The sequence below is a fragment of the Leptopilina heterotoma genome, unplaced genomic scaffold (assembly GCF_015476425.1).
Source record: "Leptopilina heterotoma isolate Lh14 unplaced genomic scaffold, ASM1547642v1 Lhet_152, whole genome shotgun sequence".
NCBI classification, from domain to species: Eukaryota; Metazoa; Arthropoda; class Insecta; order Hymenoptera; family Figitidae; genus Leptopilina; species Leptopilina heterotoma.
In genome coordinates this window covers 480,713-499,814 of record NW_025110868.1, presented here as the reverse complement: position 1 = coordinate 499,814, position 19,102 = coordinate 480,713, and the positions used below count along the sequence as shown (strand labels likewise).

The 19,102-nt window shown below is 23.7% G+C and overlaps 4 protein-coding genes across 4 annotated transcripts; all 4 read right to left on the bottom strand.

Annotated features, from left to right (window-relative positions):
• Positions 1 to 296: 296 nt before the first annotated feature.
• On the bottom strand, positions 297 to 2,888 carry LOC122498563 (ribonuclease Oy-like). Its single transcript, XM_043606346.1, has 4 exons — positions 2,786 to 2,888; positions 2,228 to 2,460; positions 871 to 1,366; positions 297 to 615 (listed from the first exon to the last, which is right to left on the bottom strand). Exons 2-4 carry the CDS (start codon positions 2,290 to 2,292, stop codon positions 484 to 486), a joined length of 693 nt encoding a protein of 230 aa, XP_043462281.1. The 5' UTR covers positions 2,293 to 2,460; positions 2,786 to 2,888; the 3' UTR covers positions 297 to 483.
• Positions 2,675 to 6,203, bottom strand: LOC122498562 (ribonuclease Oy-like). Its single transcript, XM_043606345.1, has 3 exons — positions 6,075 to 6,203; positions 5,136 to 5,634; positions 2,675 to 3,016 (listed from the first exon to the last, which is right to left on the bottom strand). The coding sequence occupies exons 1-3, from the start codon at positions 6,140 to 6,142 to the stop codon at positions 2,888 to 2,890; spliced, it is 696 nt and encodes a 231-aa protein (XP_043462280.1). The 5' UTR covers positions 6,143 to 6,203; the 3' UTR covers positions 2,675 to 2,887.
• Positions 6,204 to 7,073: 870 nt separating this feature from the next.
• On the bottom strand, positions 7,074 to 9,977 carry LOC122498577 (ribonuclease Oy-like; the record flags this gene model as incomplete). Its single annotated transcript, XM_043606371.1, has 2 exons — positions 7,074 to 7,321; positions 9,501 to 9,977. Coding segments are annotated over 2 exons (609 nt in total), but the record flags the coding sequence as incomplete, so codon positions are not given.
• A 1,959-nt stretch (positions 9,978 to 11,936) lies between these two features.
• Positions 11,937 to 13,919, bottom strand: LOC122498597 (ribonuclease Oy-like). Its single transcript, XM_043606398.1, has 4 exons — positions 13,817 to 13,919; positions 13,488 to 13,623; positions 12,496 to 12,988; positions 11,937 to 12,065 (listed from the first exon to the last, which is right to left on the bottom strand). The coding sequence occupies exons 2-4, from the start codon at positions 13,556 to 13,558 to the stop codon at positions 11,937 to 11,939; spliced, it is 693 nt and encodes a 230-aa protein (XP_043462333.1). The 5' UTR covers positions 13,559 to 13,623; positions 13,817 to 13,919.
• Positions 13,920 to 19,102: the final 5,183 nt, after the last annotated feature.

Genomic DNA, 19,102 nt, shown 5'->3' with positions numbered 1-19,102 from the left:
AAACTAACAATTTGCTATTTTAAAAAAGTCTATTTATACCTCTCGATGTTATCACGTTTCGAATTAAACTTTTTTTTCTCTCTTTATTTTTAAATAAATAATTATTCACACATTGAGAGTAATTTAACAGTGTAGCAATTAAAAAAAAAAAAGAATTTAACAAAGTAGTGTTTTTTAGGTCAAATTTCGATTTTAATTTGTTTGAAGAAAAAAAAAATTTTTTACTTTTCGTTTTCTTTTACATTTTATTTTTGGTAATTTTATTGATTTTGCATAGAGAAATAAATAAATAAAAATCTATTACATAATTTTATTTGTTGTACAATTGTAATTGTTAATTTTACAATTATTATTATTATTAATTTTGAAATTATGTTTTTAATTTTGTAACAATATAAATACTGATTAATATTGAATCCTCATTACCTTCTAGGTATACATGGAATAAAATAAATAAATAAATATTAACTCCTCATATCTGTTTTAAACACTGGGATATTCAATATCTATTGCTAGATTACAATTTGTCTCCGACACGTGTCCATGGCAATCGATTAATTGCAATTTCTTGTCTATACAAATTCTGACCTCGTGTAAAAATTGTTTCTTACCGGACTGTAAAGAAAGTAAATTTATTATTTAAAAAGTAGTGTATTTTTATATTTAAATATTTAAAATAAAAATATTTAGGTACTTCAAAAACAGAAACTAAATTCAGTAAAAAAATAAAATTAAAAGTACAAAAAGAAAATCGTAATGAAAGAAAAATAATAATAATAAAAACTTAAATTCAACATAAAAGAAGAAATAAAAAACAAAAACTTAAAATAAAAATTATTCTATTAAAAAAACCGAAAAAAAATTGCTCACCTTATCTTTATGACACATGACTTGAGGTGTAACTTTCAAACCACTTGTAAGAGCTGCTTGAATTGCTTTATAAGAATAACTTTTTCCCTTTATTATATTTTTACTCATGAGAATATTTCCAATTACGTAATGTTTACTCCACAGTAATCCTTGTTGAAAATATTTATATTGCGAATTCATTGCTGGCAAATCCATTGCACATGTTCCGTGTTTTTGCCATTCCCAACTCCAAAAATTTTCGATTTTTTTATCAAAAACATTGTACCATTTACATGAAAGTTCTTTTTTTATACTCAATAAATGTCTCTCGTTAAACGGATGATATAAATCGCAATTTTCAGGACTCTTGCCGGGATAATTTTTCGTTGGCCAAATTCCATGTATATTCCAAAAAGCATTATTACAAAAATAACATTCTTTTAAATTCTTCTCATGTTGCAAACATGCTGTTATTGGCCATTGTTGAATGAATAATAAAATATCGTATTCGTTATCCCTGAAATTTTTTTTTTTTTTTTATTAGGCGAAAGATTTTTCCATTTTTATGTAAGTTAATACTTATTATAATAATTTATTTTCATAAATAGAAATAAAATTCCTTACAGGATTTCGATTGTAATAAAATTTCGTTACAAGACTTCAATTATTTTTAATTTTTAAGTAAATTCTTCGAAAAATGTAATTATTTTCAAAAATTTTATTAAAATTCTTCGAAAGAATTCAGTTATCAATTATTTTTTAATAATTTTTGCAAAAGTTCCTTGAGAATTTTCAAATTTATTTGTTTGCAATTCAATTTTACGAAATTTCGATTAATTGGAAATTCTCCAATTAAATATATATTTGAGAATATAGACATAAAATAATTTCAATAAAAATTCGATTAAACTTTTTCAAAAAAAAAAAATTAATTCCACAGAATTATTAAGTTAAAAATATGAAAAATTCAAATTTTTATAGATTTTAATTTGAATCTTTTTCAAAATTCAATTCCATTAAAGAATTCATGCAATAATGCTTTTAATATTCAATTAATTAAAATTAATAATATGTGAAATATTTACTGAAATTCATTTTTAAATTTAAAAATAAATAAATTCTTATAAGGGAATATTACAAAAATTTAAGTTTATGTGAAAGATTCTATTATTTAGGAAAAGAATTGAATTCTTGCGAAGAATTTTATTAAACTTTTTAAAAATAATTTAATTTCTGTGAAGAATTCTATTATTTAGGAAAAGAATTAAATTCTTTTAATTTCTCTTGCATTTGTATTGAAAATAATTTTGCAAATTAAATATGAAATTTGAATATTTAAATAAATTTTCCCAAAAGTCTTATTTAATATTAAACTTACGCATTCGAAAAATCTGCGAAAGCAACCAAAAGAATAAATAATTTTCCAACGAAATAGAAATCCATTTTTGAAGATTTCCAAAAATTAAAAGAGTTAACTGAAATTTTTTTGCTATTAGTATAATTCCAAGGAAAAATTTAGTCGATTTTTGTTTGTAGTTTGACTGTATGAAATATTCAAAAAGCCGCGACTTTATATACTATTTGATAATTGACATAATCATAATCAATCGTCTGGAAAAAAATAATATTTGACGATACATTAACAAGACGAAACAATAGAATTTTTATGTAAATATTTATCGTTATGTATACGTAAATTAATTTATAGACTTTACTTTCATTCATATTATTGTACATATTTGTAATCAAACAATTTACACTTTTTAATTTTTTTAATTAAAAAATTCAGTTTTATTTAATATTTTAATTTCATTTTTTTAAGTAGTTAAGATTTTTAGGTATTAATAATGTACTTTCATATTTTTTTTTTATTGCTATGCTTAACATTGTTTCTTCAATTTCTTTAAATAAATATAAATAAGGTAAAAAAAATTACTTGTTTCAAAAAAAATTAATCTTCTCGTTGATATTTTCTTCTTATAATTTGAATAGAAATGGAAACAAGAAATCGAAAGATTTAAATTATTGGCAGTCTTAATCATGCGGGATATTCGATATCCAATCGACGATTGCAATTTGTCTCCGACACGTGTCCAGCACAGTTAATTAATTGTAAACTTTTACTAAGACAAATTCTTATTTCATGTAAGAATTGTCTTGTTCCACTCTATAAAGTAAGACAGAAGAGAAAAATAATTATTTGAAAAATATTAAAACTTGAGAAATAAAATTATAAAAATACAAATATAAAAATATAAATAAACAATATTTTACACAATCGTTGATAATAAATAAATATAGATTTGTAAATAAATGAAATATTCTTTAATCATTACATAATTGAATTATCATAATTAAAATAAAATTTTGCAATTTTGAATTCTTCACAGAAATTCAATTATTTCCATAATAAATAAATTTTAATTTTCTGGAAATAATTCAATTTTCTTAAAACATTTTAATTCAATTCTTCGAAAGAATTCAATTTTATTATTTTCATGAATAATACAATTCTTCGTAAAAATTCAATTATTTAAAAAAAATACTAATAATATTCTCCGAAAAAAATGCAATTACTTTTAAAATTTTTCGCAAAAATTCAATTCTTTTCATAATTTATATTATACAGTTTTTCGCGGGAATTTAATTATTTTAAAGAATTTAAAAAAAAAAATTCTTTGCAGAAATTCAATTTGAAAAATTTTGAAAAATTATTTATGAGAATTGAATTATTTTTATAATTAATAAATTTCTACGTAAGAATTTAATTATTTTAAAAATTTTTAACAAAATATTCAACGCGCGTTACCATATTGCACAATATATTATTGTTTTCAAGATAATAGAAAAATATTTACTTTATGAATTAAAATACGAATAATATGTTTTTAATTCAAACTTCTAATATTGTAAATAAATTATAAACGTCTGTCAACACACGTGTTAATTAATTATACAACAACAATGAGTCATGTGCTTTAATTTTTTATTTTCAATCAAATAATAGGTTTTTACGACGAATTAATTGAAACAAGTTCATATCAATGAGAGGCGTTGAAATTCTTTGCAAAAATTTTATTTTAAAAACTGTCAATAATATTCTTTATTAGAAAAAAATGTATTTAAATATTTTGAAAAAATGTAATTCTTTTCCTAAATATAATAAAAATTTGCGTAATAAAGAATAAATTAAATTATTTAAACAAATTTTGGGAAAATTCTTTATAAGAATTCATTTATTTTTAATAAAATTTTTATTCCAATTCTTACCAAAATTTCACTTATTTTCATAAAATTATTATTTCTCGAAAGAATTCCATTATATCCAAATATAATAATTGAATTACTTCGAAGAATTTTATTATTTAGGAAAATAATTGAATTCTCGTGAAGAATTTTGTTAAAATATTTGTAAATTCTAATTAAATTCTTTTTAAAGAATTACTTTGATTTTGTTTTAAATAATTTTAATAATAATAATAATAATAATAATAATAATAATTTTAATTAAAAGTTTTGAATATAATTGAATTTTATGAACAATTTCTTTTAAGTTTTTAAAATTATCGTGTTCGTTAATAATTGAAATTAAACATTTAATTATAGAATTTTATTAAAATTTTAGAAAATAATTGAATTCTTTTGAAATTACGAATTGAGAAAAAAACTGAATTCTTTCCTGAAATTTTTTTTGAAAATGTAATTCAATTTTTTTTTTTTTCATGAAATTTTATTAAATCTGTATTAAAGATAATTGAATTTTTGCAAAGAATTTTACTATTTATAAATATAATTTAATTTTTTTGAAGAATTTATTAAAATGTTAGAAAATACTTGAATTCTATTGAATTTTTTTTTATAACAAATTAAGAAAAAAATTGAATTCTTTCGTGAAATTTTTTTTTTACAATAATTGATTTTTTGCAAATATTTTATAACGAATTATGAAAAAAATTGAATTCTTTCGTAAAATTTTTTTGAAAGTAATTAAATTTTTGCAAATATTTTACTATTTAAAAAACAAATTAAATTGTTTCGAAGGATTTATTAAAATTTTAGAAAACAATTGTATTCTTTCGTGAAATTTTATTAAAATTTTGCTTAAAAGTAATTGTATTTTTGCAAAAAATTGTACTATTTATAAAAATAATTAAATTCTCACGAAGAATGTTATTAATTATGATTTAAAAAATATGAAAAGTAAAAATGTAATAATTAAAAAATTCAAATAAAATACAAAAAATATACACTATTTTATTTTATCAGAAAAATTTTAATCCACTCACCTTATCCCTAAAACAGGAGACTTGTGGTGTAACATTATTTAAACCTGCTCTAAGAGCACGTTGAATATTCTGCAAAGTATAAATTCCTCCAGGTCTAATATTACCATTATTAAGAATAGTTCCAATCACGTAATCATTGTTCCACGTTAATCCTTGACTAAAATATTTATTTTGCGAATTCAGTGCTGGCAAATCCAATGAACATGTTCCGTGGTTTTTCCATTCCCAACTCCAAAAACCCTCTGCATTATTATTGAGAACATTTAACCATCTTGTTTCAAGTTGTGGTCGTATATTTGCCAAATTTTGCACTCTAAGTCGATTGCTATTATCACAATCTTCAGGACCTCTTTCCGGCACATTTTTTGATGGCCAAATTCCATGCACCGTCCAATCATTATGGGGAATATTACAATTATTCCGTTGTCTTCCATTTTGGATGCACGTTGTCATTGGCCATTGTTGGGCAAATAATAAAAAATCATAGTCGTTCGGAGCTCTGAAAATAAATTTTTAATTTCCTATTATTTTTATAAATTGAATTCATAGTGTCATTTAGCGATTAATATAATTGCGGATCACGATCAAAGAATGCCGGTTATAATTTTTTAAGACTCAAAACTAAAAAAAGAAAATTTAGAATTTCAATTTTGAATTTTTATAAAAATTAAAAATTGACAAGATGTTCCTCCAAAAAATGTGATTTAAACCTTTTTAATTTTCGATTTTTAGATCAGAAAAATTATATCCGGTTCTTTGATCGTGACCTTCAATTAATCATTTGTAATTTGTAATTAATAATTAGAACTTAAGAACTAGTAATTGAATAAATGAGTTAACAAAATAATTTCATGAAAGAAATAAATTAAATTAAAATTAAATAATAAAATTCTTCTCCAAAGAAATGCGATTTTTTCTTTTTCGAATAATAAAACTTACGCAATCGAAAATTGTGCCAATGCACCCAGGACGATAAAACATAATTTCCAATCGATATAAAAGTCCATTATTTAAACAAAAAAATTTGTCCAACACTTGAAAAATTCAATTGTTAATTTATAAATAAAAATTATGTATTTTTATTCGATTTTCTATTTTTATTTTTCTACGTAAAAAACTAAGATCACTTGTATCGAATTTATGCAAAAAAAAAAAACTAATTTGATACTCACGAAAGAGGTTTATTTTAAAAAGTGATGAAAAATATTTTGTCTCCACCACCTTAAATACTATTTCACAAAACTGTTATGTATTTTAAATTTTATATGAAAATCCTGTTTTCAAATGCAATTGACGTGATAAAAAATACGGGTTATTTTCTTTTTCCTTTACGATAAATATCGTTTTCGTCATTATGACGAAAAGAAAAAGACGAAAAAAAATTAAATTTTGTCTTTAACTAGAATTGCCAATAAAATGAAAAAAAAAAAATTAGCACTCGTTTTCTTATCTTGCTTATAATTATTGTTAATGAATGAAAATTAAAATTATTTATTGTATTTGACTAAAATGTTAACGAGTTTTCGTGAATATAATTCTATAGAAACAAACAAATAAATTTTGTTATTTAAAATGATAAGCATTCGAAAAAAATGTGAAAGAAATAAGAAGGTTGAAAACGAATAAAGAGAAATAAAATTGAAAACTGATAAAGTAACAAGTACAAAAATTCGTACTTTATATCTAAACGAGTTCAAAATTATATGATTGGAACAAACATTTATTCTACAATTTCCTTAAAGAAACATGTAGTATTTTCTTTTCTAATTACTTTTGTAATCAATTTAATATTTGTTTCTATTCGCTGTTTACAAAAATAAAAAAAAAATGTTAATTTAAAATTTAATTATTAATTTTCTAATATTTTCTTGAATAAATTTCAATATTTATTAAAATTTGTATTTAATATTTATTAAAATTTATACTTTTCCATTGTTTTTAAATTGAAATTTACAATTTTATGGCACATAAATGAATTTAAATAGAAAAATAATTTGATGGATAAATTTTTCCCCCTAGAAAAACTATTTTAATTATTTCCTCCATTTTTATTATTATCGACTTGGATATTCAACATTTGTTGCCGAATCGCAATTAGTTTCAAATGGCAAATGTCCTCTGCAGCTCATTGCTCTCAAATTTTTGTCAAAACAGATTCTTACTTCATGCAAGTATTGTTTATTGGCCTAAAAAATGTTTTAATAGTATTTTCTTTTTTGTCCTTTTTAATCAGAAAATTGATAAAAATAATTATATAATGAAACCAGAAAATTTTAGTAATATTTTTTTCTCTTGAAATATATTTTTTGAAAATAATTATATTGTTTCGAAGAATTTAATATTGAAAAGTTTAAAAATAATTGAATTACATCAAGAACCTTAAAATTGTATGGAAAAAAATAATTGAATTCCTGTAAAGAATTTTATCATTTATGAAATATAACTAAATTCTTTTAAAGAACTTTATTAAAATTTTTGAAAATGTACTTAAATATTTGATCGAATAATTTAATTAACAATTTTGAAAAAAATTCAATTCTTTTGAAGAATTCAATTCAAATTTTATTGAAAATAATAATTGAATTCTTTCGAGAAATTTTATTAAAATTGTACTGAAAATAATTCAATTCCTTTGTTCAATTTTAATATTTATGAAAAATAACTTTGTATTCTTGCGAAGAATTTTATTGGAAAATTATTTATTGTTACCGAAAACTTAAATAAAATTCTTCGCAAGAATTCAATTGTTATAAATACAATTTTAATAAAACTTCTTAGAAGAATTCAATTATTCTTAAAACTTTGATAAAATTTTTCGCAAAAATTTGAATTATTTTTGAAAAATTTTTAATTCTTTACAAAAATTTCAATTATTTTCAATAAAATGTTAATTTTCTGAAACAAATTCAATTATTTTTATAAAGTTTAATAGAATTCTTCCAAAAAAATTAAATAATTTTCACGAATAATTACAATTGTACGCAAGAATTCAATTATTAAAAAAATTAAATTCTTCGCAAAAATTCAATTATTTTCTATAAAATTTTAATTTTCTGGAAATAATTCAATTTTTTAAACACTTAAATTCAATTCTTCGAAAGAATTCAATTATTTTCGTGAACAATATAAAACTTCGCAAGAATTTAATTATAAAAAAATTAAATTCTCTGAAATATTCAATTATTTTTATAAAGTTTAAGAAATTCTTCACATAAATTCAAACATTTCAATAAAATTCTAATTTTCTGGAAATTATTTAATTTTTTTAAACACTTTAATTCAATTCTTGGAAAGAATTCAATTACTTTCACGAATAATTACAATTATTTGCAAGAATTCAATTATTAAAAAAATAATTAAATTCTCCGAAAAAATTCAATTATTTGTATAAAGTTTAATAAAATTAAATAACTTTTAAAAAGTTAAATAAAATTCTTAACAAGAATTCAATTATTTTCACAATTTATAAAATTTTTCGCAGAAATTTAATTATTTAAAAAAATTTCTTTTAAATTCTTCTCAGAAATTCAATTTTAAAAATTTGGATAAAACTCTTTATAAGAATTTAAATATATTTTTAATATTATTCTAATTAAATTACTCGCGTGAAAATTAACTTATTTGTAAAGATTTCAATTAAATTTGTAGCTAAAAATTTAATTACTTTGAAAAATTTTGTTAAATTTCTTTATTTAAGAATTCAATTATTTCAGATTTAAAAGTGTAAGAGAAATTCAATTAAAAATAATATTTGTAATTGAAAACAATTTGATTTAATTAATTTTTGGTATTCTTTAATCTTCAAAGCATTAAATTATTGTATTTCCATTAATTTTAAAATTCAAAATATTAAATAGAAACATTATCATAAAAATTAGGAAACAAAAAAATTAATTTCAAACTGTGACCAGATTACTGAAAGACAACGATGTAGAAGAAGAAGAAGATTAAAATAAAATTTGTAAAATTGAAAATAAAATATTTTGCAATTTACATAAACATAATAAATTGAATATCGCGTTTAAAGCGGAACATTTGCTAATACAATTTTTTTGACATAAATATTAATTTTAATCCATTTGAAACTATAAGTTTAATTAAAAATTCGCATAATATTCACAATTTTTGTTTAGAATTTTGGGAATTGAATATTAAAATTGATAATGTGTAAAAGTATCTAAATAAATTATGATAATTAATTAAGATTAATTTTTGAAATTGAATATTAAAATTGAAAATGTATGATAATTAATTAAAACCAGCAAAAGCAAACACTATTCTACATCTTTTTCATTACAAATTATTCTGGTCATTTTAGTGCCCTTCTATTAAATAAATAAATATAAATAAAATGATTATACTTACAGAATCTTTAATACAAGTGACTTGAGGTGAAACTCTCAGACCCGTATTAATAGCTCTCAAAATATCTCTTATGGGATAACTTCTACCAGGTGTTATACGTCCTCTTGAAAGATAATTATTAATTCTAAATCGAGTATTCCATTCAACTGCTTTAGAAAAATATTTCAATTGTGTATTTAAATCGGCTAAATCAACGGAGCATGTGCCATGCTTTTCCCATTCGTGCTTCCAAAATCCCTCTGGATTATTATTCAAAACATTAATCCATCGCCGTATTAATTGACTTCTTATTGTTCGCAATTCATTTACTCGAAATGGCAAATCTGGTCGACATGCCTCAGGACCTCTTTGAAGCGTTTTACTCGGCCAAATTCCATGTATTGTCCAATCATCATTTCGTGGAATATTACATTGATTTGGTCTTCTTCTCGATTGAATGCAAGTCGTTTTTGGCCATTGTTGAGTATGAATATCAATAAATCAAAGTCACTCAGAGCGCTGAAAACATTTTTTTTCTCATTAATAAATTAAATTTTTTAAATTTAGTTAATCAATTTTTATTAATTTATTAATTAATTATTAATTTCCTTAATAAATTCAATTTTTATATTTAATTAATTAATTTTTATTAATTTATCAATTAATTATTAATTTCATTAATAAATTCAATTCCTTTTTAATTTTCTTTTTACAAAGAACATTAATTAATTATTAATAACTTCATTTTTTTCAATTTTCTTTTGTCAAAAGAAATTTTTTTAAAATTTTTGTTAAAATTGGTTTAATTTTTTATTTTTAAATTAAAATTTCCAAATTCTTTAATGAAAGAAAAATTCGAAAAACAAAGAAAAACAATTAAAAGTAGATATTGGTAAATTATTCAAGAAAGATTTGTATTAAAACAGGAAATAAATTTCCCTTTAATTGATAAACATTTTTACTGAATGAATTTATCTTGATTATTAAAATTTAATTCAAAAGAATCTTTCCTCCTGCTCATTATAAATAAGACGTGTGTAGACTTACGCAATTGCGAGTTGTACGAAAGCACCAAGAAATATTAACAATTTCCAAAAGAAGCAAGTATCCATTTTTTTTTCTTTTCTCTTTTAAATTTCCACTTTTCAAAAATAAAAATATTAAATTCAAGAAAAAATTTTTAATTTACACTACTTTAACAAAGAGAACAAAAGCAAAAAGTTATGAAAACGAATTTTAAAAAAATTAATAAAATTAATAAAATTAATAAACAAATAAAAATGTAAACAAAAAATTTTAATTGAATTAAAAATTTTATTTCTTTATTTTATTTTCATTTATAATTTTAATTTTCAATTGAAAAAAGTATAAATTACTTTCATGAAAAAAAATCCCTAAATACACTTACCGAATATTGTTGGAAAATGAATAAATAGCAATTATTTTAGTTCCTCGCTTTAAATATCATTTTTTTTTTGCAAACGTAACGAAAGAAAATATTTTTAAAGTCTGTTCAATGTGAAATTTAGATAAGAAAAGCTGGATTATTTCCTTAGGTACATAGAAATTGATTTTAATTTATTATAAATATTGTTTTTCAATAAAATTATTTTCCTGTTAGGAAAAGAGTGAAAGAAAACAATTTAGAATTTGAAATAAGAAAAATATTTCATCACTTTCTTTAAAAAGTTTTTCCCTCAAAAAATAAGGTAATAAATTCTGATATTAATTTAAAATATATAAATTAATTTCACATAATTTTTAAAAGCTAAATTATTTAATTTTTAAAGCAAAGTTTAAATAAAAAGAATAATAATCATGATAATATTAATGATTTACTTGTTTATTTGATAAAGTAATAATTTACTAATAAAATCGTCTTCTCAGGTGATTTTCAACGAATTTTCTTTTCCAATATTTTTTTTGTCTTTTTCAGTTTTGATAATTAAATTAATTTTTAATTCTCAATTTTTGAATTAAAATTCGATTGAAATGAAATTGTAAAAATATAAAAATATTTTATTTTAAAGTTTTCTTTTTGTTTATTTATGAAAGAAAATCAAATTTTTTGCGGATAAAATCCATTTTCTTTTTTTATTTAATTACAATATTTTTATTTTTATTTAATATCTTGTAATTGGCAATTGAAATTTTTTTTTTAAATTATTGTATACATATCTCTATATTATAAAGCCATCTGAAAATATTTGAAAAATTGATTGCTGCCATAAATGGAACTAAAAAGAGGAAAAAAATATTAAACTTTTATTATTTATAATTAAAATTATGTAATTTAATTTAAAAAGAAATCTATCAAAAAAAAAATGTACTGAAGAAAATCAATCTTTCTAAGAGAACAGAATTTAACAATTTACTAAATATAAAATAAGAACCTGTTTCAAAAATTTTAAGTTCCATAATTTTTTTTTTTTTTTTAAATTCCTCTCCACGTGTTTATTATTTTGGTGGATACACGACATTTGATTTGGTATTACAATTTGTCTCATAGGCAAGTTTTCCCTTGCAATTAGTTATCTTCAATTGTTTGTCAAAGCAAATTCTCACTTCTTGAATGTATTGATGACCCTATTATTTTTTTAATAAAATTATTATTCATAATTAATTTTCTTTTTAAATTTGCATTTTTGTCAATATTTCTGAATTTTATTTGATATTGTAATTTCTTAATTTGCAAATTTATTATTTTTTTAATATTACTTTGGTTTTATTATAATACCAAAAAGTTATTAAACCAAATTGTTTTAAATTAAAAATATTTCTTTCTTTGAATCTGAAATAATTGATTTCTTATATAAAGAAATTTATCCAAATTTCTCAAAATAATTAAATTTTTTGTGAAAAATGTAATTAAAATCTTTGAAAATATGTAAATTAATTCTCACGAGAAATTTAATTAGAATGATATTAAAAAAATAAATTTTTCAGTAAAAGAAATAAGAAAAATTGAAAAAAAAGGTTAAAATTAAATTGAGAATTTTGCAATAATTTTTCTTACCCCACTCCATATGCAAGTGACTTGCGGTGATGTTTTTAATGCACGATTAAGTGCACTCATAATTGTATTTATCGGAAAACTACGTCCAGGTGTAATACCTGCGCCCTCCAACATTTGTCGAATATTATATTGTTTATTTAAATTTATTCCCGTTAGAAAATATTTAAATTGCGTATTTAAAATTGGCAATGGAACTGAGCACGTTCCATGTTTATCCCATTCGTGTTTCCAAAATCCATTTGCATTTGGTCCATGAATACTCAACCAATGTGAATCCAAATCACCTTTTATTGACGCCAAATCCTGTGGTTTAAATGGAATATTCTTACAACTTTCCGGTCCTCTTTCATTTAATTTACTCGGCCAAATTCCATGCACTGTCCAATCATTATGATTCGGTAAATTACATTTATTTGGTGGCTTCTTATATTGATAGCACAATGATTTTGTCCATTGTTGAGCGAATAATAATATATCGAAATCATGTGGTCCGCTGAAAAAGAAATATTTTTATTTTACTTTCTACTTTTTCAATTTTTCTTTTTTACTTTTTCAATTCCAGGCTTCACACTCAATAATTAATTTTAAAAAAGTGTAAAAAAAAGTAGCTTAATAATAATGAAAAAAGTAGCTATCGAAAATTAATTTTAACGAATAAAAAAACAATGTTCTACTCGATTCACAAAAATTTGATTCACTATTTTCCTGACTGTTTCCTGATTTCAATCAAAAATATTTATTTTTATTTTAATAATTGAATTCTCGTGAAAAATTTTATTATTTGGAAAAATAATTTAATTCTTGTGAAGAATTTTATTAAAATTTTGAAAAGTAGGTAATTGAATTCTTGAGAAGCATTTTATTATTTATGCGAAAAGAATTGTATTCTTGCCTGGAATTTTAATTAATTATTATTAAGAGTGCAAAGTAGGCAAATCAAATATTGAATTTTCAATTTTATTATTAAGAAAAAAATAATTTTTTTTACTTACGCAGTCGAAAACTGTACGAATGAAACTCCTATCAATAAAATTCCGAGTTTCAAAATTACATTTGCCTTCATTTTGAAAAAAATCTGCGCACTTTGGTTTCGAAATTAAACCAAGTTTCTATTTTTCAATGACAACCCTGTTGAAGATGACAAAAAATATTTTTTTTTCTCTTGAATCACATTTCTCTTCAGAATAAAAAATTTATAAATTGACACATATAAATAATAAAATTATGAAATAAATTATAAATAAAATTTGATATTTACAATATAGAATTATAAATATCGACAGTAAATATTGGCAATAATTGTAAATTTTCAAAAACTTACCTTTCGGAGTCAGGGCAAAAAAAATTCACAAAAAGTCCTTTTATACGCACAATAATTGGTTCACTAACGATTAATTCTTAAAAGCTCATAATTATCACACTTTAAGCTTTTAATACCTTTAATTAAAAAATAATTATCGCATTCCATTAGAAACTTTTTTCTAATTACCGCAATAATTTGAATTAATGCTTTCGGATTTTAAGCATTTAAACTAAAAATACGAGCAAAATTTACAAAAAATTAATTTTCTCTCAATAAAATTTGTTTTTTTGAATATTTTTCAAACATTGTAAATATTATTCCAGAGATAAATCCGATAAATCCTACGACACTGAATAACTGAACGGTACTTTTCTCCTCCTTTCGCCGCAACAAGTACTTCATTATTTTTTAGCAGCTTCTTTTTAAAAAAAAAAAAAATAATAATAATATTCTGCAATTTTATTTCTCGTATAAATATTGCCGAGACTTGAAAATAATTATTATAAATACAGAAAAAGTAGTGAAAAAATAAATAGGTTAGGTTTAGAGAATTTGTGCGAGCATTAATTAATATAATTATAATCGCCCATCGTGTTTATATTCACCGAAAACTAATTAAAATGTTGATTTTTTTTTTAAATAAAAATGTACTCACCAATTGCGAATGTCGAGGGATTTATTTTCTTCAAGCGACTATTACCCGTATCGTCCATTTTTCTTCCGCGGTGAAGACATTTTCGTTCGCTGGGAGATGAAAATTTTCTATCTTCCTGTCAAAAAATTTAGTGTACATCATAATCTTCCATTCCTTTATCGTCCAGATTTCCTACGTAGAAAAAAGTCGGAGAATGTTTCATTTTATTATAATCTAGTTTAATACAAAATTTGCGGCATCACCAAATAACAACCGCATTGTCGTCCCAACGGTCAACACTCATCATATTCTTACCTTTGTCGACAAAATCAATTGTTATATTCAACATTTTTCACTATTAACACATTGTCCCCAATTGGTACTATCACTCTTGATGAGGAAATTTAAAGAAAAATTGACCTAATTATGCAAAAAAGACTTTTAAAAATTGTAAACAATGCGGAGAAGACGGTGAAAAACGCCATTATACTGACGAATTGCGCCAAAATTGTAAACATTTACAGTAACAATGGAAAGTTACCAACAGAATTCTGTTTTATTGGCCGTAAGAAAGTACAGTGGTTAATGAACGCATCTGATTGGTGGACAAATTTCCACAAGCTTTCGACTGGATAAATTTTGAAACGATTTTTAAATTTAAACCAATCGTCCAATTGACATAATTAATTAATTAATTAACAATAATAATAATAATAACATTTATTATTATTAGTTATTAATATTCAAATAAAAAATAATAATCTTTCATATTTAAAACTAATTTAATTATAACTTTACTTACCTACCGAATAGTATAGTCAATAAGTAATATTTATTAAGTTGAAATTGAATATTATGCGACTGAATTTAACAATTTTTTAATTATTAGTTGTAAATTATAATAAATGTTAAATCAATTTTAAAGCATTAGGAAAAGTAGGAATATATTTATCTATTTTCTCAACGTGAAATATAATTTTAAACATTTTTAAAAATTACACAAAGCAACATGGCCGATACCATTGACATGTTAACATATTAATATGATTATTTATAATATACATCACTATATTATTAAGCTTATTTGATAAATAACTCAACAATATTCTTCTAAATGATTTACAATCATATTCCAGTAATAAAACTAATTAATAATTGCATTAATTAATGAATTTAAGTAAAAAAACGTTAGTTCCGGGTTTGTCCGCAAGATAAAAGGTAGATGTCGCCCCAAAAAATGGCGTTTTTTGGTAGTTTTTGAGTTTTCCACGTAATTCGACTTTGTCGAAACTAACACTCTCATTGGCTAGATTCAAATTTGCGCGCAAACCAACAAGCCAATGAGAGCGACTCATGTGGAAATGCACCTTTAGGTTTTATACTGCTCTCATTGGCTTGTTGGTTCGCGCGCAAATTTAAATGTAGCGAATGATAGTGCTAGTTTCGATGAAGGCGAATTGCATGGAAAACTCAAAAACTACTAAAAAACACCTGTTACGTGCGGAGTTACGTAAATTACGCGCAGGCGTAAAATCCGCGAATTGATTTGTTGTTGGTCTCGGTTAAATTCCTTGATAGGAAAGCGGGAATATTTGAAATAAAACAATTGTAATTTCCGTTAAACGGAGGGAAAATCCTCTCAAAAGAAAAGGCATCAATTAACAATTAATAATATTAATTGATTATTAATCCAATACTTTTGAGATTAAAACCCAAGGATTTATTAAGAAATAAGAAGACCAAGTATACAAGATCGAGTTCTGGAAAACGACTTTCCAGCTCGAGATCGGTATTAGAACTAACTTAAAGGCTAATCGTAGAGAAGAGACTGAATCCATTCTAAGTCCATGGAAGACGTTTTTGCGCATGCTTTAAAGTCTATGCACCGCCTCCGCGAGATGCATCCAGCATCCCCACTCTACTATACACACTATGCAACTCTAGCTATACACTGTACATACTATACATAATATATCATACATTCGAAACATTCTGTATTTAACAATAACTTATAATATAATAATTGAATCTGTTTGTATTACAATTAAAAGTGACAGAATCTTATACCTAATTAATTATAAGTAATTAATTACCTATCTTAACTAATTTATTTAAAGATACAAGGCAATGATTCTAATTATATACTATATAATATGACTATTATTATTTTACTTTAAATAATAATACGTCAATCATCATAAGAGTCATCAACAATTACAAGAATCAAATATACTTTTATCAAATAAAAGTATTTTCCGTTGCAACGTCATTTATTTGTACGTGACTTTTCTCGATTTCGTGAGTCCAGTTTAAAGTGTGGTCAACATGTGTTTTTCGTTCGTTGAAAGGTTCTATTCACTTGAGTTTATTTTATTGCCCTTTTTTTGAAAGGTTTTTTATATATAAGTTTAATGAACATAGGGTGGTTTGTATTTCAATATATTTCAACTAGATTTACGACTTTTAATTTTTCTTTTTATCTTTTGGGACAACGGAATGTTTCAATAGTTCTTAAACATGTGAATGTTTGTATTTATTTAGGGAATATATTTTACTTCGAGCGTGACAAATTTTAACTATAGTTGTCAAAGTTATTTATTATTCTATTTGTATTTCAAGTTTCAAGAGTTTAAGATTTCCTGTTTTATGTTTTCCCAGAATTAAATTAAATATAGTGAAATATTTTAAATTCGACCGCGGTTTTTATTCGCGAATCGAGGTATCGATTAATTAACGAGCGAGGTGGTAGCCGCTCGTAACACCTTCCCCCTTATGAGAAATTTTTCATTAACTTGTTTAATAAAAATTTTAAAGTTAAATTTTATAATTCACCCTTAATGTGGATGTAAGTAATGTAAATGTAATGCAAACAGCTCCTATGATTTATTGACGTTGTTTAATTATCGATGTTAATTTACGCTCGGACATGAGTAGTTCAATAATGTCGTAGAAATTCGAGATTTTCAGTGTGACTTATAACTGAAGATTAATTAATTTCTTGCACAGTTTATTCTATAATAAAGCAGAAGATTACATAATACATTTTTTTTTTTTTTTTTTTTTTTTTTTTTTTTTACGTATCCAATTTATGTACACTATTTATATTCAAATCGTTTTATCATTCATACTTGTGAACAAAGCCGTACAACCTGTCGGTTCATTCACACTTGTGTACAAGGCCGTACAATCTGTCGGCTCGTTTATACCTGTGGACAAGGCCGTACAACACAACCGTGAGAGTCGGGTCTTTAAACTGTATAGTTTCTGGTTCAGTGGGTCAGTAGGCAGCATGGTTATGGCGTCGTGTCAAAACAATTTGTAATTGAAAATATTTCCAATGAATTTTTAGTGAAGTTGTAAACATAATGCAAAAGTATCAATAGGGATCATTGAGATGAATTAGATGTGTTTTTAAACAACAAATGAAGTTAACTGGTCGATAATTATTCGACAGCACTCTCTCCCCCTTAAAAGAAAAATATTTATGAAATGGAATGGAATGCGCAAAAGTTGTGATGCGGAGTGTTGTAAACAAAAGGAAAATAGGTATTTGCTTTTAAAGAACTGACAATGTATGTACTGGATTACCAAAATGTGTTTTTAAAAAGGTATGCATTTAATTGTTTATTTATTTCTGTTGATGGAAAATTTTCATTGTCTGTGGTCTTAAGAGGTTAGTGTGAACAATTTTCGTTTTGTTTTGAGTTATTTGCAACTCGACATTGTTTTCGTTTAAAAGTTTTATTATTTTGTAGGGACCAGAGTAATCCGGATCTAACTTTGAGGTTTTGTTGTTCTTTTGAAGGTAAACAAGGTCGTCAACTTCATAATTTTGTAAGTTAACTTTTTGGTCATAGTATCTTTTTGATCGTTCTTTTGCATTATTCAATTTTTCTTTTGCTGTCGTCTGAGTTTCTACCAATTTTTCTGTCAATGTTTTTAGGAATAGGTTATACGTAAGCGGTAGCTGTTTTTGGGCGTGGTCAGAGGGAACTCTGGCGTTTTTGCCGAATATAAGCTGGTGGGGAGTGAAACCTGTGCCATCATGTACTGAGGTGTTGTAAGAAAATATTGCGAACGGTATCCACCTATCCCAATCATTTTTCGTACAATAATTCTTTAAGTATTGAATTAAAGTGTGATGACTTCTTTCCAGGGACCCAAGGGACTGAGGATGGAAAGCGGTGGATTTCAGCTGCCTGATTTTGAAAATTTTACAAAATGCCGCCATCAGCTGACTCGTGAAATCGCTCCCCTGGTCAGTGTGGATCGTTAGAGGGCAACCAAACCGAGCGATAAATTTTTCCGCAAATACGCTGGCAATTGTCATCGAATCTGTCTTTCGCAGAGGGAAGGCATCTGAATATTTTGTCAGATTGTCTTGGACTGTCAAAATGTACTTGTTGCCGTACTCGGTTTCCGGCAATGGACCCACGATGTCCATCTCGATTTTCTCGAACGCTTCCGAGGGGGTGTCAGTTATTGACATCGGTTGTCTTGTTTTGATTCGTATATGTTTGTTTAATTTGCAATCTTCGCAGTTTTTTACGAAGTCCCTAACAGAATCGCGCATATTTGTCCAATAAAAATGTTCGCGGATTCGCTGATAAGTTTTATTGACACCTTTGTGACCCCCCACGACGGCAGAATGATTTTCCCTAATAATGTTT